We start from the raw sequence: 27,021 nt of genomic DNA on the forward strand, positions 1-27,021 counted from the left end.
CGGCCCTCAGAAATGTAATGGTCTTTTCCAGTGTGGTTGTCTTCACTTTGATGACCTCTGACCATTTGGAATGTGCATCGACGGTGATTAAAAAGATAGAGTCCATGAATGGTCCAGCAAAGTCAAAGTGCACTCGTTGCCATGGTGATGAGGGCCACTCCCATGGATGGAGAGGGGCTTGTGGTGGTGTGTTCTGGATCTTTTGACATCCAGAGCAGTTCTTGGTCAAGTCCTCAATCTGTTTATTGATTCCTGGCCACAACACAAAGGCACAGGCAAGACTTTTCATCTTCACGGTAAACAGGTGCCCCTTGTGCAGTTACACCAGCACTCTGGTGCATAGCTTGGGAGGAATCACAATTCGTGAGCCACACATTAGTGTTCCTCGACACACTGACAACTACTCCTTCCTCGCTGAGAAGGCTGGAAATAGTGTGTTACCACGCGCTGGCCATCCCTTTACCGTGATGTCATACACTTTTGACAACATAGGGTCATTGCGTGTTTCTCTTTCAATGACACCGTTTGTCACTGGTAATTATTCAGCTACTGTTGTGTGAAAGACCTCTGCTGAATCCATTTGTGTAGTTATCTCTGAAGTGAGTAGTGGTAAACATGACAAACCATCTGCGTTGCCACGTTGCTTGGTCCCCTTGTGTTCAATGTCATACATGTGACCTCCAAAGAAAACAGACCATTGCTGCAGCCTTTGTGCTGTCATCACTGGAACACCTTTTCTAGGGTTGAAGATTGACAAGAGAGGCTGATGGTCACTCAACAGGGTAAACTTTTGACCATACGGGTTGTGACTGAATTTCTTGACTCTCCACACGAGGCTTAGGGCCTCTCTGTCAATCTGTGCATAGTTGTGTTCAGCTGAAGTTAGCATTCTTGAGGCAAAGGCTATTGGTCTTTCTGAGCCACCTGGAAACTTGTGCAATAACACAGCTCCCACCCCATGGGGTGAGGCATCACAAGCCAGTGGGATTGGTAAGGAGGGATCGAAGTGCGCGAGCACCCCTTCCGAAGTCTTTTAGTTTCTTGAAACGCTTTCTCACAGCTCTCAGTCCACTTCCATTGTGTCCCCTTCTGTAATAGTGCCTTTAGTGGGTGTAGGATTTAGGCAAAAACTTGTGGTAATAGTTCACTACTCCAAGATATGCTCTCAGCTGAGGCACATTTTCAGGTGGTGGTGCCTTAAGCACTGCTTCTATCTTGTCTTGAGACATGTGTAAGCCATCCTTGTTGATCACATACCCACAGTATGAGATTTCCTTTTTGAAAACCTCACATTTCTGTCAATTAGCTCTGAGCCCATATTCTCGTAACCTGGTGAGCACTTGTTCAAGGTTAGAAAGATGTTCATCATCATCTTTGCCGATGACAACGATGTCATCCAGGTAACACTGAGTCCCTGGAATCCCCTGCAGGACCTGGTCCATTGCCCTTTGCCAGATTGCAGGAGCTGATGCTATCCCTAACACCAACCTGTTGTACTGGTAAAGTCCTTCATGTGTATATATTGTCAGGGATTTCTTGGATGCTTCATCGATTTCCATTTGGAGATAAGCCTGGGCCAAATCAATTTTTGTGAAATGTTCCCCTCCTGACAGGGAAGCAAAGATGTCCTCAATACGAGGTAGAGGATACTGTATTGTGCGGAGAACTGGGTTAACAGTCACTTTAAAGTCTCCACATATGAGCACCTTGCTTGGTTTTCCTGGTTTTGTGCTGGAGGTTTTCATCATCACTGGAACAATAGGCATGGCCCATTCACTTCAATCCACCTTTGACAGGACCCCAGTCTGCTCCAGATTTTTCATCTCTGCCTCTACTGTAGGACAGATTGCACATGGCACTGGTCTGGCTTTGTGAAATTTTGGACATGCATTTTCCTCAATCTCAATCTTTGCCTTCATGTCCTGAAATGTTCTTATTCCTTTCATGAACACTTCCTCAGAGTCAGCAAGTATTTGTGACAGTCTCTCAGATGTGGCCTTGCTGCCCTCCTTTGCTGACACAACTAGTGCCTTGATGGTGTGCTATCCAACTGGATTTTCCCGAGCCATTCACGTCCCAGCAACGGTGGTCCTCCATTTTTCAGTACATAGAGGTTCAGCTGCTGTGTTTTGTCTCTGTAGGCCACTGTCACTTTAATTTTACCCTTGGGACACACTCTCTATCCCGTGCAAGTCTTTAGCAGTAGTTTAGTTTGTTTCAGAGGTATGTGAGAAAACAGTTGTTTGTAGTTGTGTACAGAGATCACTGTTAAAGCTGAGCCTGCATCCAACTCCATTTTCAGTCTCACGCTTGCCACTTGTGGAGTTATCCATATTACTCTTCGATCATCTTTTTCACACTGTGAAGTTGCAGACAATTCACTTTTGTCTAATTCCAATTGTGAAATTTAAATCTTTCAGCAATGACCAGTGGTTTGGGGTTTAAATGCTGTTGGAGAGTGTCTACTATTTGCTTGAATGTTTTGTCAGCTGACTTTTCAGGGGTTAACAAGCTCCGTAGCAGCCCGTATGTTTTTAACTCCCATAACAATGAAGGTACATCCACACTACGCCAGATAATTTTGAAAACGAAGCCTTTTCTCTTCATTTTGACCTTCTGTCCACACTGAAACGGCGTTCTCATCCCCTGAAAACGGAGATTTTCAGAAACGGTCTCCAGAGTGAAAAGATCTGAAAACGTCTAATATCCGTTGTAGTGTGTACGGGGTAACCAGAGAGATTTAAAAACTCTGTCATGACAACACCACAACAACAATGCTTTTTCTGCTTCTGATTGGTACTGCGCAAGCTGTTATAACGCGCAGTTGGTGTGAACGGCATGAGAGTTAAATTGTAAAGTGAGCTTTTTGACTATTTAAAAACGCTGTCATGACATGCCAGAACAGATGTTCGTTGTTTTCTTGAACGCAACCACCTAACAATTTCAGAACAGACGGCCACGAGACTGAAGCCAGAAGGGTTAGAAATGTACTCACCAAAAACTTTGACCCATAGCGTACTGAATAAATAAGTATACTCACTTTGCCCTGTTTTCTGTCCTTGCTTGTATGAAGGTGGTTCACCTATTTATGCAAGTACTTCTCTGACAATAGATGTGTAACAGCCTAATGTAACATTGTATGGAAATACAAGATAACACTATGCAGATGTTTTATACATTTAACAAGGTGCTTTATTAATGCAACAGAGTTAATCAGCTTTTCAATGTTCGTCGTCAGCCGGGTTATATTGTCCGTGAACTCCCTGTCGGTTGCCTCCATATGCTCCAGTATTTGTTTTTTTTAGTTTTAAGTCCTCCTGCGCGAGAGCCAAGAGCAATTCCTTTTAAGTTTTTCTACTCTGTAACTGGACAAACGCGCACCAAGTATACCGTTTCCTCTTCGCTTGCTTTCTGTGTGTCCTGCGCATGCCCAGTAGGAGGAGATTCGCCCAAATATCCGTGTTAGTGTGGACAGAGATATTTTGAAAAACGCTGAGTGTGGACGCCTGTCGTTTTTACTCGAAACCGGCGTTTTCAAAATTATCCGGCGTAGTGTGGACGTAGCCTGAGTAAGACACTGGCTTTCTTTTCATCATTAACACCGTTAGCATCACAATATAACTCCACTCTTTCAATATAAGTTACCCAGTTTTCAATGCCACTATCAAATGCTGAAATGGTTCCAATCATCGCCATCTTTGTTATGTTAATTTAATCCCATTTAGCCTTGTTTTCTTCTTAGTTAGTTCCTTGCAGTCACTGCACATTCCACTTGACTCACGTGTCCTTTTTGCTAGCGCAACAAGCGCACTCCGTCTAGATGCGTATGTTGCTCCTTTTCATCTCCCTTCTCTCTCTTCTCCTCCGAGTGTCGCTATCAACTAAAACATGGCGTTCTGATAAGATGTAGGTTCATAATTCTCGTCGCCAATTTGTTGTGTATGTGGCCTATCTACACAACTATGTTATTAATAAAAATGCTGGAGTCGGGAACTAAGTTTCATGGTCCTTTACTGGTAGAGTCTGAACTTGACACACACAACAGATCAATACGTGCCTAATATCACATGCAACGACCTGTTACTAAAACATAAAGTAGCCCCTTATTATAATGTAGGTTATATGGTACAAGAGTCAAAACACATTGGTGGGTCTGAAGTCACAACAAGGGCGTATCATGTACACTCAGTGGCCAGTTTATTAGGTACGTCTTGTAGCTAATAAAGTTGCTAATGAGTGTACGTTCATGGTCTCCTGCTACCGCAGCCCTTCTGCTTCAAGGTTCGATACATTGTGCATTCAGAGATACTCTTCTGCACATCACTGTTGTAATGCACAGTTATTTGAGTTACTGTCACCTTCCTGTCAGCTTGAACCAATCTGGCCATTCACCTCTGACCTCTCTCATTAACAAGGTGTTTTTGCCCACTGAACTGCTGCTCACAGGATATACATATATTTTGGTTTTTGCACCATTCTCTATAAACTCCAGAGACTGTTGTACCTGAAATTCCAGGAGATCAGCAGTTTCTGTGATACTATAACAGCCCTATCTGGCCAAATCGAAGGTGGTGACAAATCAGCATACAGGAGGGAGATGGAAAATCTGTCTGAGTGGAGCCACAACAACAACCTCTCACTCCATGTCAGTAAGACCAAGGAACTGATTATTGACTTCAGGAGGAGGAAATCAGAAGTCCATGAGCCAATCCTCACCGGGGGATCAGAGGTGGGGAGGGTCAGTCAGCAACTTTAAATTAACTGGTGCTATCATTTCAGAGACTCTGTCTTAGGTCTAGCATACAAGTGCCATTACAAAGAAAACATGGCAGCGCCTTTACTTTCTTAGAAGTTTGTGAAGATTCGGCATGTTAACTAAAACTTTGACAAATTTCTATAGGTGTGTGGTGGAAAATATATTGACGTTGCATCAAAGCCTGGTATGGAAACATCAATGTCCTTGAATGAAAAAGTCTACAAAAATAAGTGTAGAAAGAATAAGACTGCAAGAATAAGACTCGTGGGGGGCTGGCACTACTCAACTTAATTTTTTATTACTGGGCTGCTAACGTCAGCCATATTGGATAGATGATACAGTTGTAGTTCCCAGATGGTTGGAGATGGTGAGGATTGCCTACCATATTCCATAGGGGCAATCATTATGTCCCCTATTCGGTTAAATTAAAGCCTGTTATAGAGGCAATCCCATTATCCATAGCACCATACAGATGTGGAGACAAATGGGGAAGCATTTGAAACTCAGAACACTATCTTTTCTTGTACCTATATCAGCGAACTCCTCTTTTATCCCCTCATGTATAGATGAAGCCTTTGATGCATGGCGAGAATTAGGGATACGCAGCATTGGAGACTTATACATACAAGGGAATTCTGCATCGTTTCGGCAGCTCCAGGACAATTTCGGATTGCAAAAGAGTATCTCCAGCTAAAACACTATATAAGATCACATCTCAAACATGAGGAAATCTGCAGATGCTGGAATTTCAAGCAATACACATAAAAACTGCTGGTGAACGCAGCAGGCCAGGCAGCATCTATAGGAAGAGGTACAGTCGACGTTTTGACCCGAAACGTCGACTGTACCTCTTCCTATAGATGCTGTCTGGCCTGCTGCATTCACCAGCAATTTTTATGTGTGTTGCATAAGATCACATCTTTCTGGTTTTGAGACAGCAGAACCTGATGAATTAGATAATCATTTAAGATCATACTTAGGGACAGAACACATCATCGCCTATCTGTATGATGCCGTACAAAACAAGTGTCATACAACAATGGATAATATTAAAAAAGAGTGGGAAAAGGAGTTGGGTACAGAGATAGAGGAGGTTATATGGAATGAGGCTTTGGAGTATGTTAACTCCTGTTCCATCAATGCCAGGCACTGTTTAATACAATTTAAAATCCTAAATAGACTACATTACTCAAAAGTAAGGATTCATAAAATATTCCCAGAGGTGTCCCCAATGTGTGAGAAATGTAAGTCCTCAGAGGCAAGTTTGTTACATAGTTATGCTTTATGTCCCAGGATACAAGAGTATTGGAAGCAAATATTTGAAGTCCTATTGAAGGTACTAAAGGTTCAGATAATACCAGACCCCATTTTTATAATTTTTGGAACTTCTGCGAGGTCAAATAAATTCCAGGCTACCCAGCAACAACTCCTGACCTATGGCATACTTAATGGAAAGAAACTCATACTGATGTTCTGGAAAAAGGAGGAAACTCCATCACTCAGACAATGGCTGGCTGCATTAATGGATACTCTGCATTTAGAGAGGATAAGATACGTTATCAAGGACAGACTCAAGGAACTTGAAAAAACCTGGCAACCATTACTGTTGCATTTAGAAGAGACTGACAGCTGAACTAAATGTGGGGGCAGTAGGACCTAAGCAGCACATACAGGAGGGTCGAGGGGAGGGGAGGGCTGGGAGGGGGAAAGGAGACTGGATGGTAGGGTTTCCTTTGCTTTTTGCTTGTTTACTATACATACACTCATTTGATTTTCATTACGTTGTTATAAGAAAAGGAAAAAGAAGCATTGTACTTTAGGACATGTCTGTTGTGGTTAAGCTGATGTTGCTTCACAATAAAAGAAAACATTTGAAAGACCCAGTCTATCACAGATAAAGCCCTCCCACCGTTGAGCACATCTACATGGAGTGTTGTCGCAAGAAAGCAGCATCTATTGTCAAGGACCGCCACCATCCGGGCCTTTTTGCAGCTGCCATGAGGAAGGAGGTACAGAAGCCTCAGGAACCACACCACCATGTCTGGGAACAGTTATTATCCCTCAGACATCAGGCTCTTGAACCAGAGGGTTCAGTCTTCACTCAATTTCACTCATCCAAACACTGAACCGTTCCCAGAACCTATGGACTCACTTCCAAGGACTCTTCATCTCATGCTTTTGATATTTATTGCTTAATTATTTATTATTATTTTGCTTGTTTTTCTTGTTGTTTCTTTGTATTTACTGTGAATGCCTACAAGAAAACGAATCTCAGGGTTGCATATGGTGACATATGTACTTTGATAATAAATTTACTTTGAACTTTGGCACTGACATTCATTCCACTGTCAAAGTCACTTAGATCACATTTCTTCCCCATTGTTTGGTCTGAACAACAACTGAATGTTTTGGCTATGTCCGCGTGCTTTTATGCTTCGAGTTGCTACCTTACAATTGGCTGATTATTTGTATTAATGAGCAGGTGTATAGGTGCACCCAATAAAGTATCTGCTGAGTGGATGTATGCCAGGTTTCCTCTCATGCTGGACTCTAATGACAATCTAGTAATTTCTGTGATCCTCATATTAATGATTTAAAAAAAAGACTCCAGTTTAATTGAATGAAACTTTCACAGCCATGGTAGGATTTAAACTTGAGCCTCCAGATTTCTAGTTCAGTATCTTAACTATTGCACCACCATCATACCCATAGGATACACAAAGCACACTGTTCAAACATCATCCACAAACATGGATTTGATGTAAAGATGACAGGCCCATGGATTCCACAAGAAGAAACAATATTCATTCAAAGTGATTGCTCCCTGTAAATTTCAGAGACAGAATCAGCATGGTCCTGGCATACATCTGCATCCTTCACTTTTGCAACACAAAACATACTGGTGCCATGCATACTGAGTTATGTAACATAGTTCCCAGGGCTGGAGACCTGGAGCTTGTGTACATCAACTACAGGAACCAACTCTTGGCCAAAGGTTTCATTTGGAAATGATTCGAGCACTGACCTGCAGAAGCATATCACCGGGCTCAATTCTGCCATCAGCTGCCACTGCTCCCCCCTTCATTATTGACCCAATGTATATCCCGCCATCTCCCCGGTCATTACTCTGACCTACGATGCTAATGCCCAGGAAATTGTACTTCTCTGAAATAAAGAAGGATTTGGTTAGAATTGGTTTAGGTTTAACATCACTGACAAAGGCTATTAAAATGCAAAAGAATGAGACCTCAATTTGAGAATAATGCCTAGTGGTGAGGTAACAGCAGTTAAAACATTAAATACTATAGACAGAGAGGCAAATACTCATGTGCTCAAAATGATACCCCATTATACTGTATATGTAGCATGGTCCGTTTCACAGATTCAAGTGACTTTATAATTGTAGATCTATTTTTTAATCTTTGACTAAATTTATATTGTAATCAAATTTATAAACCAAAATTGTTACCTAAACTTTTGGAAACTTTGGATTTCTGGCTTTGCATATACATACAGTGAGATGCACCTTACCTTGTACCCAGAAAGTAATGACCCATCTGCACTCAGATTTGCACATTAACAGAACATGTCATTTCCATTTTAAATAGTTACTTAGATTAATTTCCTGAAGTGAAAATTTGAAAAGGAAAAAAAAACTTTTCAGTCAACTTTATTACTGTCTGTACAACATCAACCAAGCTCCAAACATGCTCCAACTAAGCCACAAGTAAATATGTTCTGATGAAGCCCAGATTTCAGTGCTGAATAAATAATTTGTATTCTGTTATTAATATATACTATAACCTTTAAACACTATTTACAAATATGCTTTCCACTGACACCAGCTTCAACTCACTTCACCTCACCAAAAGCAAATACTGAGATTTCAACTTTGCCTTTACATAGTCAAAAAAGGACACAGCACTCACCCATGTTTAGCGTCACAGTGATAATATTGAGTGACATGGTGGAGTCTGTTATGCTGCTCAGTGATGAGGACTGTATGAAACAAACATTTATTCAGCTGTTTAACAGAACTGAAGATAGATAGAAAACCATTTTTGATTTGTTTAATTGCTTGACACATTTCTAATGGAGAAAAAAACAGCTACATAATTCTTAAATCGCTCACAATCTTAAGACATGCTCAAGCAATTTGTCTACAACAGAAAACAAAGTGATAATTGCACAGACCATCTGTCTTATTGGTGTTAGGCAATGAATAATTACTGGCAAGAACACTACGGGGGGAAGGGAAGTTGAGAAATATACTGAGGATTCAGGATGAGTAATTGGAATTGAGAAATATGACTAAATGAACCGGAGGTTATAGGAGAAGGTGGATTTAAGGAATGTAGTGAGAAAAGTGGTAGAGTTGCACAGCTATATGGTGATGTTGAGGGATATGTAGAGAAGATGAAGTTGCTCTCTGACAAAGGGGCTTAATCTTGCACATCCTACATTTCACTTGAAGACAAGATGCTGAGTTAGGGTGGCATTTATTAGAAAAAAGGGATCTGTCAATTCTACTTCCTGTTGTTCCACCATTTGCCACTGTGCCTTTAGCTGCCAAGACCGTAAGCTCATTAATTCTCTTTGATAGTCTCTCAGCCTCTCTGCTTTTTTCTTCCTTTGAGATGCTCCTTAAAAACCTGTCTCTTTGATCGTGATTTTGGCCAAATGCCCTGATATTCTGTCGCGCAGCTCAGTGGCAGATTTTGTTGATGACAGTCCTGTGAACTGCAATGAACTTTTTACTATGATAAACTCCATGATCAATGCACCATGGTATTGAAATTTGCTGCTGTTGCCAATGGCACTTTGCTGTAAATCACAATTTTCACAGCCCCAGTATTCTAGCTAGAAAACTTGCTGTTGGAGATAACAGAGTAAGACTTATTTTCATTTATAATGAAATTTATTAAGCATTTTTTACTTATTCACAGGCTTTAACCTTGAGTGAACTTACTAAGCAATTTTGAATGTTTAAGGAAAAATTCAGAAAAAAATTATTCAATTTTTCACACTGATAGTGCTCTGATATATCTGTGTATTTAGGATGGCTGGCAGCTCTCCCCTCTCCCAATCCAGCCTCCTTCATGTCAGATGCCATTCTCAATCTCACCCTGTCCATCTGTCTCATACGATGCCTCCGTCTCCTGCGTTTGTGTCTCTTCATGAGTCGAGAGGAAGCACTCTGCTCCATTGAGCTGCTTAATCTAAGGAACCAAAGAGAGTGTAAATCAGCACATTAAATTTCAAATTTCAGATTTATTTTCTGCGTGTACAGTACATCAAAACATACAGTGCAATGTGTCATTTGTCTTAACAATACACCCAAGGATGTGCTGGGGGCAGCCTGTAAGTGTTGCACCCATTCCAACGCCAACATGGCATGACCATACTGTTCAGTAGAACAACACAAGCAGTAAGAAAAGGCAGTAACAGCAAAACAAACTTATTCCCCACCCAAAGCTCAAAATAAATTTATTATCAAAGTACAGTGCGTTGTAAAAGTATTCAGCCCCAAACCTTTGTTCACATAAGTGAATATTACAACCAGGAATTTTGACTAATTTAACTGAGAATTAATCATATGCTAGCTACGTTTTTCACAATACAGCCCCAAAAAAAGGTAAAATTGTGAAGCATAAAAAACTAAAAATTCAAAAAGTAAAAAGTCAGCACTTCAAAAGTATTCATCCTTATTTGCTCAGTACTTAATTCAAACACCTTTCGCAGCTATTACAGCCAGTAACCTTTTGGGATAAGTCTCTATTAGCTTTGTACGACGTTATAGAGCAAAATTTTTCCATTCCTTCATGCAAAATCACTCAAGCTGTGCCAGGTTGGTTGTGGAGTGGCAGGGGACAGCAATCTTGAGGTCTTGCCAGAGATGTTCGGGTTAAGGTCAGGTCTCTTATTGGGCCACTCAAGGACATCAATTTTCTTCATTTGAAGCCATTCCACTGTTGGTCTGGCAGTGTGTTTTGGGTTGTTGTCCTGCTGAAAGACGAACTTTGTACCTAGCTTAAGCTTTCTGGCAGTGGCTTTTATTCAGGTTTATCTTGCTATCAATCCTGATAAAATTTCCAGTTCCTGCCACTGAAAAGCATCTCCATAGAGCAATGTTTTACATATTTTACCATGCTTTACAGTAGGGATGGTGCTACCTGGTTGATGCACAGTATTAGCACACCACACGTACCACTTGGTGTTGAGTACAAGAAGTGTCTTCTCTAACCACAGGACCTTCTTTCATGTCTTTACACTATCTTCTAAGTGATGCTTTGCAAAGACTTTAACGGGCAAGGATATGCTTTTTTTTTAAGCCAGGGCTTCTTCCTTGTCACTCTTCCATAAATACCCTTTTTGCCAAGGCCTTGGAGATTATGGAGCCATGAACTTCGTCTCCAGTTGCAGCTCACTCAGAGTGACTGTTGGCATCTAGGTAGCCTCTATTACAAGTGCCGTTCTTTCCTGACAACTATGTTTGGGGGCGGGGGGTGGGGGGAGACTGACCTTGAAATGTGCATATGGTTTTATATTTTTTCCACTTTTTCATGATGGACTGAGACCTTGAGATGGTCTCCCGGAAGTTGTGCTTCTCCATTATTAATTCCCTGACTTGACTTAAATACTATTTTGTCCAGAGGTTAGAGGCCTGAAGGTCAAGTCTGAGTCCAGGCTAGGGACTGGAGTACAGAGCTATGACATCAACGTACATTATTAACATCATGAACATTAAAGCTATAGAGCAGTCCTACAAACAGCCCTCTTTGTGAAAGTCACAGCTGAATACAAATAGAAGGAAAAGGAGCAGGAGAACACTTCACCCTTCAACCCTGGTCTACTACTCAATGAGATCCTGGCTGCTCCAGTCTTGAACCACTTTCATGCACTCTGACCACATCTCTTTATTCTACCTCCATAGCTCGCCAGGGTACAGAATTCCAATGTATCATAACCCTCTGAGAGAAGAAAGTCCTTTGCTCCGCCTTTTTAAATGGATAACTCCTTATTCTGAAACACTGCCGCCCACCCCCGCGTCCTTCAGTATCCATCCGGTTGTATCGCTCAGAACCTTCCAATATTTCAATAAGATCACCTCTTATTCTCCTGAACTCAGAACAAAATTAGAAGAAGGAGCAGACTATTTGGCCCTTTTGAAACTACTCTGCCACCCAATATGATAATGGCTGATTATCTAGTTTAATGCCATATTCCCTCTCTTTCACCAGGTGCCTTGATTGCTTTTGTGTATAAAAACCTACTCATCTCCTTTGTAAACACATCCAGCTACTTGGCTCCCAAACATCTGCTGTGGTAAGGAAATTACAGTGTTTACCACCAGTAGCAAATAAATTTCCCCTTGCCTCATTTTACCCCATATCCTCAGACTCTGTTCTAGGCACCCAAGCCAGGAAAATTATCCTTCCCTACACTTTGTCTTTGTAGCCCTGTTCAATGAGATTACACCTCACTGTCATAAACTGTACTGAATACAGGCATAATTAACCCAATCTCTCTCACAAAACAACCTTGCTATTCCAGGAATCAGTTTGGTGTGACTTCACTCTCTCCTCAGCAAGTTTAACCTTCCTCTGGCAAAGAGGCAAAAACTGCACAGAATACTTCAGATGTGGTTTCATTAAGACCATCTACAGATATACTCTTGTAGTAAAAGTCAACATAACATTTGCCTTCGCAATTTCTTGCTTCACCTGTGCATTTGCTTTCAGTGACTATTGTATAAGAACACCCTGATCTATTTGTACATCAATATTTTCTATTTTCTCACCATTTAAATCATATTTTGCCTCTGTTTTCTCTACTGGAGTGGATGTCCTTACATTAATTGTTGGTATAGTGGAAAACTGCTATATATTTACCCATTCCTTCATTTGCTCAAGCTCTGATCCATGCAGTATCCACCTAATCATTACTTGCAACCCCAAGGAAGTATTAGGTGGAGGAATTACTACTACACTAGAACTTCAATGACCTGTTGGGAATCTAAATGCACCAGATCCACTGGTTCTTCCTTACTGAATTTAGCAATTATATCTCAAATCTCCTCAAGAAGAGGAGAGTGGGGTTTATCCACAAAACAACTTCCCTGATTCACTGTTGCCAGAAATTAATTTCATACACACCAAAATGTGGCTGATAAAGATAGGCATCAAACTGGAAACCGGATCTGTGAACTGAAGACCACTGAGGATTAGATTTGTTTTCAGGAACGGAAGTGTCAAAACTAGGGAGAACACGGCCAGTTAACAGATACTAGCTGAAACATGATGGATTGTAGAAGAATGAGAGGTGACATCATCAGAGTTTATAAAATCATGAGGGGTATGGATAAGATGGATAGTCAGTCTTTCCCCCTGGAATGGCAAATTCAAAACAAAAAAGGCACACATACAAAGTAAGAGGGAAGAGATTTAAGCGGCACCTGAGATACAACTTTTTTACACAGAAGCTTGTGAGTACCTAGAATGAGCTGCCAGAGGAAGTTGTTTAAGGTGGGTACAATAACAACATTTAAGAGGCATTTTGATGGAGTGGAAGGGCTTGGAGGGTTATAAACTGAACAAAGGCAACTGGACCTAGCAGGGAGGATACAGTGGTTAGTGTGGACCCGTTGGGACAAAAAAATCCTGTTTCCATGTATTACTATGTGAATTCATGACTAAGTCTGGGCTCTCATTATCTGAATTTTGGTGAGGAAACTGAGTGATAAAGGGCACCAAGTCGAATTATAATCTAGTACTTGGGAGTCGGAAGGAGAATCGGATTTTGCTCTGGTGATGTGTTTGAGAAAGGATTAATGCCTCCAAAAAGGTGCAGAGAAAAATTACTAGAATGGTACAATGGATGCATGTCTTCAATTGCGTGAAGACTATTGAAATTAAGGGACGTTCTCCATGGAGTAGAGAATTGTAAAAAGATATCTGATAGATCCACTTAAAATTATGAATGTCTTAGAGTAAGAGAGTAGAACATTCCATTGCGAGACAGCTGGTAACCAGAAGATACTGGCTTGTCAAAAGATGAGGAGGAGAGAATTTTATTTATGCAGAAAGTTGTTATCGTCTGGAATGCTTTGCTTGAAAAGGCTGAAAGCAGATTAACATTTCAAAAGGAATTAGACAAATATTAAAAATTGAAAAACTTACAAAGGTTATGGGAAGGGACAAGGAAGCAGGACCAACTTAGACAATCTTTGTAAAAAAGCTGCTCTGGATGTTAAGCAGAATGGTTGTTTTTGGTGCTCATCTTTATATTGTACAACAGAACCAATAAAATGTTGGATCCTCCCTACATTGAGCACTGCTGCTGTTAATCACTGATCACATCATCCAAATTCCATAGTTTATAAACTTAAACTCCGTAGTTCAACAGACTGGTCAGTTATTGTCTCGGACATCACTTGGATGAGATGTCACAGAACCACTGGCTAGCCTGCAAGAAAATCTCAGCAAGAAAGCAGCACCTCATATAGTGGTGGGAACTTCAACTTCACCAAAGAACTGCAAACTCCATAAGATCAGCACCTATAGCAGAAGAGGGGGCTTAATTCCAGTCCCTTCAAAGGGCAATTGTCAGTTTGAATCTACATATTGAAGAAGAAACAAAGTGGTATATTTTTTCATTTACAGAAGGGTTAAGAATCATTAATGGATTCTATAAATTATTTGACATAAAATAAAGAGGGAACATTCCAGTGAAGGGTCATCCTACTACACTAGAAGTCACCACACCCTTCCACTGAATTAGTTTAATAACATTGACCTCTGCAGATCTAAAAATACATCTGAATTTATAAAGGATCCTCACCATCACTGAATTAATTTGCTCCTTGTTCACTGAATTAGTTTTAATTGTCATCACTTATTTAGAGTTCACATAGAGAAAAGTGATGGAAATGCTCAGCTAAACTGCTATCCCAGCTGTAGTCTAGTCAACAAATCATCCAATACAAGCTCTTCAACACACACAACATCTTAATGTCTTACCTAAAATATCTCCCTTCACAATGTCCATTATGCCTCACCATTGTCAGTTCAGAAAGGAGGAATTGTGACATCTCATTGCAGCAACTGAAGCAATAAATAAGCAAAACAACTAATTGCCTCCTAAAAAGATTTGCTCCAAACTAGCTTGTTTACAATAGTCACTGAAAGTCTGCAGATGCTGGAAATCCAAAGCAACACACACAAAAGTGCTTTAGGAACTCAGCAGGTCAGGTAGCATCTATGGAAAAGAATAGATAGTCGGTATTTCGGGTTGAGACCTTTCTTCAGGGCTGAGAAGGAAGGGGGAAGATGCCAGAATAAAAAGGTGGGGGGAAGAGGAAAGAGGCTAGCTGTAAGGTGATAGGTGAAGCCAGGTGGGTGGGAAAGGTCAAGGGCTGGAGAAGAAGGAGATAGGAGAGGAGAGTGGACCATAGGAAAAAGGGAGGGAGGAGGGGGCCCAGGGGGAAGTGATAGAAACATAGAAACATAGAAAATAGGTGCAGGAGTAGGCCATTCGGCCCTTCGAGCCTGCACCGCCATTTATTATGATCATGGCTGATCATCCAACTCAGAACCCAGCCTTCCCTCCATACCCCCTGACCCCTGTAGCCACAAGGGCCATATCTAACTTCCTTTTAAACATAGCTAATGAACTGGCCTCAACAGTTTGCTGTGGCAGAGAATTCCACAGATTCACCACTCTCTGTGTGAAGAAGTTTTTCCTAACCTCGGTCCTAAAAGGCTTCCCCTCTATCCTCAAACTGTGACCCCTCGTTCTAGACCTCCCCAACATCGGGAACAATCTTCCTGCATCTAGCCTGTCCAATCCCTTTAGGATCTTATACGTTTCAATCAGATCCCCCCTCAATCTTCTAAATTCCAACGAGTACAAGCCCAGTTCATCCAGTCTTTCTTCATATGAAAGACCTGCCATCCCAGGAATCAATCTGGTGAACCTTCTTTGTACTCCCTCTATGGCAAAGATGTCTTTCCTCAGATTAGGGGACCAAAACTGCACACAATACTCCAGGTGTGGTCTCACCAAGGCCTTGTACAACTGCAGTAGTACCTCCCTGCTCCTGTACTCGAATCCTCTCGCTATAAATGCCAGCATACCGTTCGCCTTTTTCACCGCCTGCTGTACCTGCATGCCCACTTTCAATGACTGGTGTATAATGACACCCAGGTCTCGTTGCACCTCCCCTTTTCCTAATCGGCCACCATTCAGATAATAATCTGTTTTCCTATTTTTGCCACCAAAGTGGATAACTTCACATTTATCCACATTAAATTGCATCTGCCATGAGTTTGCCCACTCACCCAACCTATCCAAGTCACCCTGCATCCTCTTAGCATCCTCCTCACTGCTAACACTGCCACCCAGCTTCGTGTCATCCGCAAACTTGGAGATGCTGCATTTAATTCCCTCATCCAAGTCATTAATATATATTGTAAACAACTGGGGTCCCAGCACTGAGCCTTGCGGTAGACAGGTGAGAAGAGGTAAAAGGTCAGAGTGGGGAACAGAGGAAGAGGGGAGTGGGTAATTAGCTTACAAGAAGGAGAAATTGATATTCATGCCATCAGATTGGGGTTTATCCAGACAGAATAGAAGGTGTTGCTCCTCTGTTCTGATGGTTGGCCTCATCTTAGCACAGGAGGAGGCCATGGACTGACACATTGGAATGGAATGGGAATAGGAATTACAATGTTTGGCCACCTGCAAGTCCTGCTTGTGGTGAATGGTGCTCGATGAAACGGTCCCCCAATTTACGATGGGTCTAACCAATATAGAGGAAGCTGCAGCAAAAGCACCGGACACAATAGACAACTCCAGCAGATTTGCAGGTGAAGTGTTGCCTCACCAGGAAGAGCTGCCTGGGGCTCTGAATGGGGGTAAGAGTGGAGGTGCATGGGCAGGTGCGTAGGACACTTGCAGGGATAAGTGCCGGGAGGGAGATGAGTGGGGAGGGACGAATCAACAAGGGAATTGCGGAGGGAGTAATCCTTGCGGGAAGTGGAGGGAAGTGCAAAGTAAAGATATGTTTAACAGTTGGGAGATTGTTCCCATCGCCCTTTTCCTCACATAGTCATTCCCTAGCATATAACAAGTTATGGCAAAGATTAGATTTACTTTGTCTGGGTTAAAGACGATGACTATTCACCTTATCTGTACCCCTCATGATTTTATGTAATTCTAGGGCAATTAGTCTGGTTTATTGGCACCCTTCCCCTACAATATGTCCTGTATTATACTAAGTAAGTGGATGTTTGTAGGAATTTCCATGAACCAAGAATCCAGCGCTTAAAGACTCCACGGTGGAGTGCTAGAAATGAAAAGAGAAAAACAATTGAAGTCTTTTCAGTCAAACTTAGGTACTTATGAGAAATTTGGGAGTGTGTTCAAAAACACAGATTTTGTTAAATAAGGTGAATGAGGAAAAACTTTTCCAGTGTTTACTTAGTCATAGTCTAGAGGACTTAAGCATGAACAGAAAGATTAAGAGGAATGTATTCATGTGGATGGTGCATCAAGCATGGGATATTTGACCAGAACTGAGGCAAAATCCAGAATAACATAAAAAGGAGTGTGGCTAAATATTTGAAAATTGTAGATTTAAAAAGGTAACATGAACAGATATCCCAGTCAGAAGATTAGAGAAAGAATGAGGGACTAGATATGTAGAAATAGAAAAATGGGAGGAAAGCAGGGAACTTTTCAAAAAGCCAGTAAATATTCGGCACACAGCGAGGCTTCCATCAAGGTTGCAGAATTCCATGGATAACAGAACTAGCATGGACTCTGATACTTGAGCGTTGGAGCTTGCTGCTGGATCTACCAGTGCTTTTGGCATCTTTGAGCCAGTAAAATAACTGCATCAACCATGTATCCATCCTGATTTTTATCCAGTAATTTCTCATTAGGATAGAATCAGGCTTGCTTTGTTGGGTACAGTCATGATCATCCTGTCAATACACACATTCTTCACGCACACATGCGGATGAGTACTTAAAACATGTACAAAACTATTGTAAGGATCTATGTAGGTGTATTTGGCTGAATCATCATAAAGATTCAATAGTTTCAAGACTGGAGGGGCATGAATTCCAATACAGACAAAGTCTTTTGGAGGAGATTCCCAAATCCTCAGAGAGAACCTTCAGTTTCAGAAGGGAGGGATTTCTCTTTAGAAGAGGAGAGACAAAATAGATTTTGTTTTAATTTTTTGATTTTGCATACATGACACAAAATAAAATGCAAAACTACTGTAGACACAACAAGATGCTCAACATTCCAGATTGGAACTCTCCACATAATCCTCCTACATATTCAATCCTTATAAGAGAGCTAGCATTAGCAGGCAATGTATTATCTCGCATTGCTCTGAGAACATCCTCCTCCTGTATACCAAATCACTTGCTCTATTATCTGCCTGACATACTCACTGATTCCATGTCTGGGTTTCACCAGGACTGCTCAGTATTTGACCTCATCACAGACAATGCTCCAAACATGACAATACGTCAAGGACATAAAATAATTACTGCTTCACTTTGCACAGATGCTCAGCTTTCCTCATAGGTTTTTGATTTTTAGTACAGCACATTACCTGTTCTACCAAAGTCCTGAAGTATTTCCTTCTGGGAGTTACCCATCTAGTGTATCGGTTATCCCAATGCCCATTTAATCTGGCTATTCCAGTCCCTATGCCATGTGTCAGCCACCTTCTTATCCATCTGATACACCAACTATCCCATTTTCCCATCTATTACAAAAGCTAGTTCATTCCTTTTTCGATACCTCATCAATCCAATTACCAACCTGATAGATCAGTTCTACCATTATCCATCCAATGCATTAGACATCCCATCCCTAGTCCAATACATCAGCCACCCTATTACCTGTACATTCAATACCCTTTCCTCCTACCTGCTGGTATTGTCATCATCGGATTCGATAAGGCTGCTCGAGTCCAATTCACTGCTCATCACAGTGGAGGCGCTATCATAACCACCTGGATTTCGATGCCGATCTGGTTTTGTGTGTCCATTTACTCGTGCAACTGGGGGAGAAATGCAGTGCCATTAGGTGATGGTCAATGACTCCCACAAGAAATCTGCACTTATTTTAAAAACAAAATATTGTAAGCACTCAGAATTGTGAAACGAAAGAAAATACTGAAAATGAGTCGGTATTAGGCAGCATCTGTGGAGAGGGAAAGAGGATTAGCATTCCAGGGTTGATGATCTTTCATCAGAAATGGGAAAAGTTAGAAAATTAAACACGTTGCAATCAAAAAGGGTAAATCAGAGGAGAATGGAATAAACGGAATGCTATAAGTGTGAAATACATGCTGAAATGGGTTATTATTTGAAATTCTTGAAGTAATTGTTGAGCATTGTAGTATTTAATGTGCTTAGTTGAACTCCTCAGGAGTGCAACAGTGTAGGAGACCATGTACTATTGCTTTCCCTGTTGGCACATAATGGAAAAGGGGGTAAAAGGGTGTTAGGGTACAGAATATAGCTGTGGATAACTACCAGACAAAGCTTGGAGCAAAACAAAAACACAGGAGCTAGAAATCAGAAATAAAAATAGAATGTTGGAAGTACTCAGCAGATCATGGTAGGGGGAGAAACAGAGTCAATGACTCATGGCAATGGTCCTCCATCAAAATGGGAAGAGTGAGAATGTCTGTTAGAGGGTGCATGCCAAATTTGTAAAATTTTTTAAAATGGCAGTCAGATTCAGAAGGAAAATAACAAATTAAAAATAAGAGTAGAGCTAATTCTGTGGGAAGAAAAAAAAATGATTACCTAACATTATTAAATATCATATCTTAAAGACTACAATGTGCCCAGAGTAAAGATGAGGCGTTGTTCTTTGAGCTTATGTTGAACATCCTTGGTGCAATGTTATAATCTCAATACAGAAAGAGTGGAAGTGAAACAGAGAATTAGAGTGGAAGAACTTTTTTTCTCAACTCATTCCTAAGTTGCAAATTTGTTTAAAACTTAAAAACTTAGTTCTTGACAACACAGCCAGGGGAAACACCATCTTTGCATTTACTCTGTCAAACCCCAAAAGAATTTTATATCTATTTTAATGAAAATAGATCTCATTTATTCAGTAAGTAGGTTACAGAGGGTCTACTTAATTTCTCTTCAAGGAACAATATTTAAGTATAAATGATGGTAATCACAGCACTCCTTCTATCGCAAGTATATCCTTCCCAGATAAGTACACAATATTTCAGATCTGCAAATAATATTCAGTCTCATGAAGGTCCTAGATAATTGCACTAAAACCTTTTCTCTTCTTGCATGTTAATCTACATATCAATTGAATTCCTTATTGCTTGCTATACCTGCACATTAATTTTTTTTGTGATTCTTGTGCAAAGTGGGAATGAATAGAGTCTTATTCTTGTTTTGGGTGGGAAGAAATGACGTGAACTCATAAATGCAGCATGACTCTGAGGAAGTGCGGTTTTGACAAATAGACTGCAGATCTCAGTCCTGAGAAAACCAAAAGTAGATGGGAAATTGCTTTACAGGAAACATCCTTTCAGTCTGAGCGTACAGTTCCCTTTCACTTTTTTTGGTCATTTGATAAAGGAGTCAGCTTCCAGTGACTGGTTCCGAAGTGTAGAAGCTCTACAGGGGGCCGGGAACAAGCCAGACCAGGTCACTTCATTAACTTAAGCATTTTCCCTCCAAAAGCTATGTGCAGCATTGAATTCAAGTGAATTTACAGCTATAAATAAGTCCACAATGTCACTCCAACTAATGTTAAAATTAATAAAAGACAATATTTACTGTTTGTCAAAATTTGATGTTATAACACTTGTGGATACAATCAGTTTGCAGTAAGTAAGGCAAAGATGAAGTTCAGCACTACTAGTAGGATGGATGAAAATTTTCACATTGTGCTGTGGAGCAAAATGGGCAATGGTGAAATATGCCTTTGCCAAATTATACGCCAGAGCCTCATTAATTTAAAAAGAGAAAAGAGGAAAAGAAAATAGTGCCATGTCTTTTCATTCTACACACAACCTGCTATGGTATGCCACCCAACTCATCCAGCACCCTTCCCTCCCAACACCACCTCGCCTGATGTCCCGTCGATAAAGTATTAGCTCAATATCCAAATAGAATGATTTTGCTGTCAGAGAAGTGATACTTTTCTATTTGAATATTAGATATTAGGTAATAAGATAATGAGGTGGCATAGCATTCCTTAGCAGGAACGAAACAGTAACGAGCACAGATTATTGTCTCAAGGTGAGATATCATTTATGACATGTGCCTACAAACCCAAGCATTTATTTAATCCTGTCTATTAGGAATCAGGTACAGGAAGTACAGATTAAAACTATGTAACATTGACCTAGTCAAGGAGGACTTTTCCCATCCTGCATCCTGAATTGGACAGTCATGTGCCAGCTCAGGCATTTCGTCTGAATTATGCAGAATAAACTCTTTCACGGTCTCACAGGCAGCATGTATGACCGAACATGGTGACAGCTGTAACTCGAAACAAAATCACTACAAAATAATCCAAACCACTCATACGTAATTCAGGAGCCAGCTGCTTCAATATCAACACTTAATCCACCCCAATTTAGTTTTCCTATCATACTGTTCATTGGCTGAATGGCTGGCCTCTGGTGTGAAGCTGCTCAAAGCCCCAGCAGCACAACAAGAGCCAATTAGCAAAAACAAGCCTATCATCAACTCTGGACTTTCCACAGGTCACAGCTCTCCGATTAATGCACGTCAAATCAATTATATCTGTTTTCTTATTTGCTACCATGACTGAACTGCATAAAAGGTTCACGCACACAACAGTTCAGATTGTGCTTGTCCTGTGGATGCACAGGTAAGCATTTGGGGAGTAATTAAAGAATTTTTAAAAAGCTAACTGTCTGGAAACTCAATTTGATGCCAAACTTTAACTGCAACACACCCCTAGTAAGTGCATATACAGTACAAATCACTTAAACCCTTCATTAAAAATGAGTTCTTAGCACATCCAAACTATACTCCTCAGTATTATGGTCACATTTACTTGTTAACCCTCAATAACTCGTTAAGCTGTAGCATTTACCCTCCAAACCCTTTGATTGAAATGCATCCTACAAGTTGCACCTGAGATTTTCTCATTTAATGTTCTTTACTATGTACATACTGTGTATGTGTGTGTGTGTGTGTGTGGGGGGGGGTGGATAATATATTGTCTGTTAATTTTAAAAATGAGTTCTCTAGATATGGGCTTCATTAACATCCACTGGCATTAGTCAACGAGAGAAGGTCAATATGATCAGATAAGAGGAAAAGCACCAAAACAAAGGAGAGAAATGAGGAAAATGCACAAGGGAGGTGTGAGATAGGGAACAGATGGGGAATTATTCTTCCTCCTTTTACACTAACGTGGTTAATGACTGGGAGCTCAGGTTTCCCACTCAAATCACTGTCACGTGCTCCACTATCCCCTACAATGTGCTGTAGATCAATGGCTGCTCACTGAATGGATTGTTATTTCCTTGCGCTTGCTTGAAGTGGGTCTCAGGACCTGCTTGAAGTTTGATCTTGTATGGTGCTGAAAAAGGACATACTATATTGGGAAGAACAATGAAATAATTGTTGCAAGCTTCTCTGGTACACAACAGAACAGAAAGGTTTTTGTAGGCAGGGGCATAGGGTATTTAGTTTTTCAGCAACTTCCTCAAACCAACCTGATGAAGCTTTGAAAACATTGGCAGCTCAGCATGCACTCTCCTGCTTTCCATATACATCATTTAGCTGGCAAATAAAAGGTCTTTTGTTTCTGGTTGGCAATTATACTTCCCTCTTACTGAATTCTACAGCAGCTAACCATGGTAAAGGTGGTTACTGAGCAACAGCACCGAACCCCTGTGATCCAATTTGTCTGCACTGCAGCCAAAAAACATCGGAAAAGAGCATCAATACCAGTTATTACAACTGGGTCCCCAGAGCTAAAATACATCTCAACTGGCAATATCTGCACACAACTGCATTTTTCCCCGAGTACTCACATGCCAGAAATCACACCTCCAGAGTACATGCTTTCTGGAGATAGGAATTCAGCCTTGTTTAACACCAATTTTCACCAAGATTTTTTCTGCTGCAGATCTCTTGGTTGGAATCCTGGCTTGCATGCCATCATGAAGCAAACATAAGCTGGAGAAGAACTGCCATTGGAACATTTTTTTTTAGGTAGTGTTTTCTTGGCTGATGGGAGTCAAAGGCTTTTGAGATTGGTGCTGCTCCCTACATTTATTCCAAAATTGTCAAGCACTGAGGATCAGGTCATAAAATGCTAGGTCTGTATTACCTCTAGATTAGGGGTTCCCAACCTTGTTTATGCCATGGACCAACACCATTAAGCAAGGACATTTAGAGGCATTTAGACAGAAACTCAAGCACAGAGAATTCTAATATAGGCAAATGAAATTAGTGTAAATCAGTATAATATTTCACATGAGCAGGGTGGGCCTCTACACCTATGCCTACTTCTTTTCAGAGCCTGGCATACATTTTATTAAGGGCTCTATGATTTATCTACATAGTTTTAGAAGGCGCCATGGTAGTCTAATAAATTCCAACACTGTTTGTACGTTCTCCCCGTGAACATGTGGGTTTCCTCTTGGTGCTCTAGTTTCCTCCCTGTCCAAAGACGTACCAGTTAGTTAGCTATTTGGTTACTGTAAATTGTTCTGTGATTAGGCTAGTGTTAAACAGATGGGTTGCTGGATGGTGTGGTTCGTTGGGCCAGAAGGGCCTGTTCTGCACTGTATCTTAAATTAGATATAAATAGAAGGTGATAGCTGATGGGAATTGGTGTGATTTTAACACGGGAGCAGCAGAGTTTTGGATGAATGGATTCATGGAAAATTGGTTAGCCAACATTGTCAAGATTGGAGGGAAGACAAGGATGGATACGGGTTTCAGTAGCAGAAGAGCTGTGGTGGAACTGAGACAGGCAATGTAATGGAGGCAGAAGTTGTATTTAAGCGATGACAGGAGTTGTGGTCTGAGTTCATTGCAGGGTCACACATGACTCTAGGGTTTGTTTCAGTTACCAGTGAGACAAATCACTTGTAAGACAGACAGCTGTAGAAACCAATATAAAAAGATTACCTTCCTAACACAGAATCAGCTCGTCAATTGTGTTCACATTCAAGCAGTTTTGGAAACCAATTTCTCTATATCTGCCCACAGCAATTTCCAAACTGCATGTGAAATTGAATGATTTGTCACAGCCCCCAGCCCCCCTGAGGGTCTTGCCCCCGTTTCTGCTTCTTCACTAACTTGCACACTGTGCTTCCACCTCACTTAAGCTAATCATTCATCGTCGGCTGCACTAATACCATGTCTCATTTATGAAAGAAAGGACATAGCGTTTGCTAAATGTAAGTTTTCATGGTTAACTGGCTCTTAATATTGCACTCTCCAGCTGAGACAGACCAACCACAAGATGGAGATTCCATTCCCAGGTTGAACAGAATTTGCTGATCTCAGAATTTCAAACTTAACCCAAAATTCCTGGTTAGAGAGGGAGTCAAATAAATCAATTTCTGCTCCTGACTATGAGTAAATGGAAAATGCTTGTGAGAGAAATGGATCTTGCCTGGCTACGATGATCCCCATTATTCAATAGCCTGACAACACTCCAGTGCAAAAACTGGCACATGAGGATTGGTCACTGAGTGTGTGTGTGCCAAGATGTAGGTTGGCAGCACCTCTGAAGCCTCCTTTTGAATTAATGCTTGCAGGAAATAAAAAAAAACGAACATGGAGTTCAAGCAAGGCTGCAAAAACAACAAAATGGACAATTTAGCGGTGGTGTGGAATAGGATCCCAAAGATGTGCTGATAAGTTAACCAGTGACTTAAATCACCTCTTGGTGTAGGTTAATAGAAAAAAAGCAGTCAAGGAGGATTGGATGGTCAGGTTTAAGAGAGAATACTGGAGGGAAAAAAAGGAGAGGGAGGATGAGATCAATGGGTTTGCTTTCCTAAGTGCTGTTACAGACCAGTGGACCAACTGCCTTTCTTTTGAATTGTGCAACCCTGTGTCTACAAACATATCAATAGCTGCAAACTGACTAAAGCCCTGCTGTGATGAGCATAAATATTGATGCCAAATGCCAGCAGGCAACAGATTAGTTTGGTGTTGTACACTTCAGGCAGAATCCCATTTGAAGAGTAGAAGGGAAAATGCCACATTCCTTCAGTAGTTTATACCCACACTGATAAACCTGGAGTGGTGCTTCAGGATAGCATCTCACTGGCTGCAGTGGTCTCAGGAAGAAATGTGTAGACTGGAGGCCTTGATTTGACTGAGCCGTGCGCCTTGTAGACCCTGCTCTCTGTCTGTTCCTTCCAAAGCACTGCCAAAGCCCTGATGTAACCATTGCTGATGTCCACCACACGTTTAGTGTTGAGTGCGCACGCGTTCTACAGTAAATGGATCTATTTCAAATGCAGAAAGGTCAGCTGTAATCCCACAGAGGCAGTGCAAAATTGTTTACTACAGCAGAAGACCCAACAGATCCAAGGAAGCCCCAAGAGCACAGTGGTAAATCCACCACTCCTTCCACAGGTTCTCTTGGTATCACTGTTTGTGTTGTTGTCGGCTCTTGAATGGTGGCTGACACAATCTGCAGGAAAGTGACAATGTTATTTAAATGTACAACCATTATGATCGTCCTTTCTAACATTACTACATCATACTTGGTTGCACAGCAAATCATGATTTTTGTAAAAACATTCCATGCTTGTAGTCTGTGTGATTAGAATGAAGAATTTCAATTCATGAGCTCTAGAATCAACTGCAACATCAAATCTGCTGTTCAAGATGAGGTTACATGGTGCAGCACATATTGTGACTTGAAGTGTCACTGGGGTAAAGATTATCTCATTGAAAGATGCAGCAGTATTGAGGGGCCAAATAGTCTACTCTGATTTATATTTTTCACTAACTTAAGGTAACGAAACTTTGCTGGTCTGCATGGCATAAGTAATCACTGCGCACAGTGTAGTACTGAGTATTTTGCAACAGGTCTCTGTACATGGTCCACATGAACTATACTGGGAGCTGAAAAAAGCATGGTATGATTTCAAAACATCATGGTCCACATGAACTACTGGCAGCCTCAACATCAGTTGGTCAATGTGTGTGGAGACATCAAAGCAATTATAAGCAAGGTACTATTACTCCCCTCAACCCCCACCAATGCCCCAGCTTCTCACAGGTAAGGACATCTGTAAGTCTCATCATACCAATACTCACAAGCATCCAGGTTTGTTATTGAAAGGATTTAATAGGCCCAGGAAAGACACTAAACTGCTCTTTACTAAATAGTATTACTGGATGTGATTGCCAATTATTTTTGCCTCCCTGGAACTGAAAGGACCTAAATAATGCAGCTTTATATTAAGTTCTTCAATTAAATCATGACAGATAGATAACAAGGCTGGAACACATACAACAGCTTATACTATACAATTTGATCTGAAACATTCTGGGAAAGCTGACTACTAGCTGGTTGAATCCTCTATATTTTTACAGCATGTAAGCTTTTATGCCATTCTGCTATGAGCTTGCTTTTCTCCTAATGTTTTATTCCTCAGAACACTGTTTTGCAGAGAATACGTAGCAATTCTGCATCATCAGAATAAAATTACCGTTTTTTTTTCAGTTACAGGAAAATAGTGATCAATTCAATACATCTTTAACCAACTCAATTCACATTACTGTACCTTAAAAATAGTTGGGGCAGGAGAGGTTGACATTACAAATCAGAACCTCAATTTAAGATTTTAAATCTGTTATCTAGTAATTTATTTGAAATAATCCTCCCACATTTGTAGACATACTGCAGGATATTAACCCTTAAACCCTCCCCAACCTCAAAAGCATCCAAAAATTTTACAAAACAACATTGTTCAAGAAAGGTCAGACTTGGGCTATTTCTGGAATCATTAACGTGCTTTCTGTTGGGACAATTGATTCAATATTAAGATACTAATTTGTACAATATCTGCCTGATTAGCAAGGCAAGAGTGGAAGCAATATGGACCTGCTGGGCACAAGTACACAGCCTAGCAGCCAACTGCCTGCTGATGTGAATACCCAAACATGATAGTCACTATTAAAAGAAAAGCTTCACCGGAACAGCATATGAAACACATTACCAATGACTAAAAGTCTCGCTTG

General features: G+C 40.8%; 1 protein-coding gene across 4 annotated transcripts in view; it reads right to left on the reverse strand.

The window, feature by feature from the left end:
* Positions 1–27,021, reverse strand: part of LOC134337882 (segment polarity protein dishevelled homolog DVL-1-like) — a 171,036-nt gene that overhangs the window by 23,911 nt on the left and 120,104 nt on the right. For 2 of the 4 annotated variants that reach the window (XM_063033195.1, XM_063033196.1), the window contains exons 5-8: positions 18,707–18,839; positions 9,882–9,975; positions 8,686–8,755; positions 7,782–7,921 (exon numbers count right to left, since the gene is read on the reverse strand). In XM_063033195.1, the coding sequence (XP_062889265.1) occupies positions 7,782–7,921; positions 8,686–8,755; positions 9,882–9,975; positions 18,707–18,839 (437 nt within the window). Of the gene's footprint in view, positions 1–7,781; positions 7,922–8,685; positions 8,756–9,881; positions 9,976–18,706; positions 18,840–25,050; positions 25,463–27,021 lie in introns of all 4 variants that reach the window. The other 2 variants (XM_063033198.1, XM_063033197.1) reach the window with 2 other exon arrangements.

This window comes from Mobula hypostoma, chromosome 25 (assembly GCF_963921235.1).
Source record: "Mobula hypostoma chromosome 25, sMobHyp1.1, whole genome shotgun sequence".
Lineage (NCBI taxonomy): Eukaryota > Metazoa > Chordata > Chondrichthyes > Myliobatiformes > Myliobatidae > Mobula > Mobula hypostoma.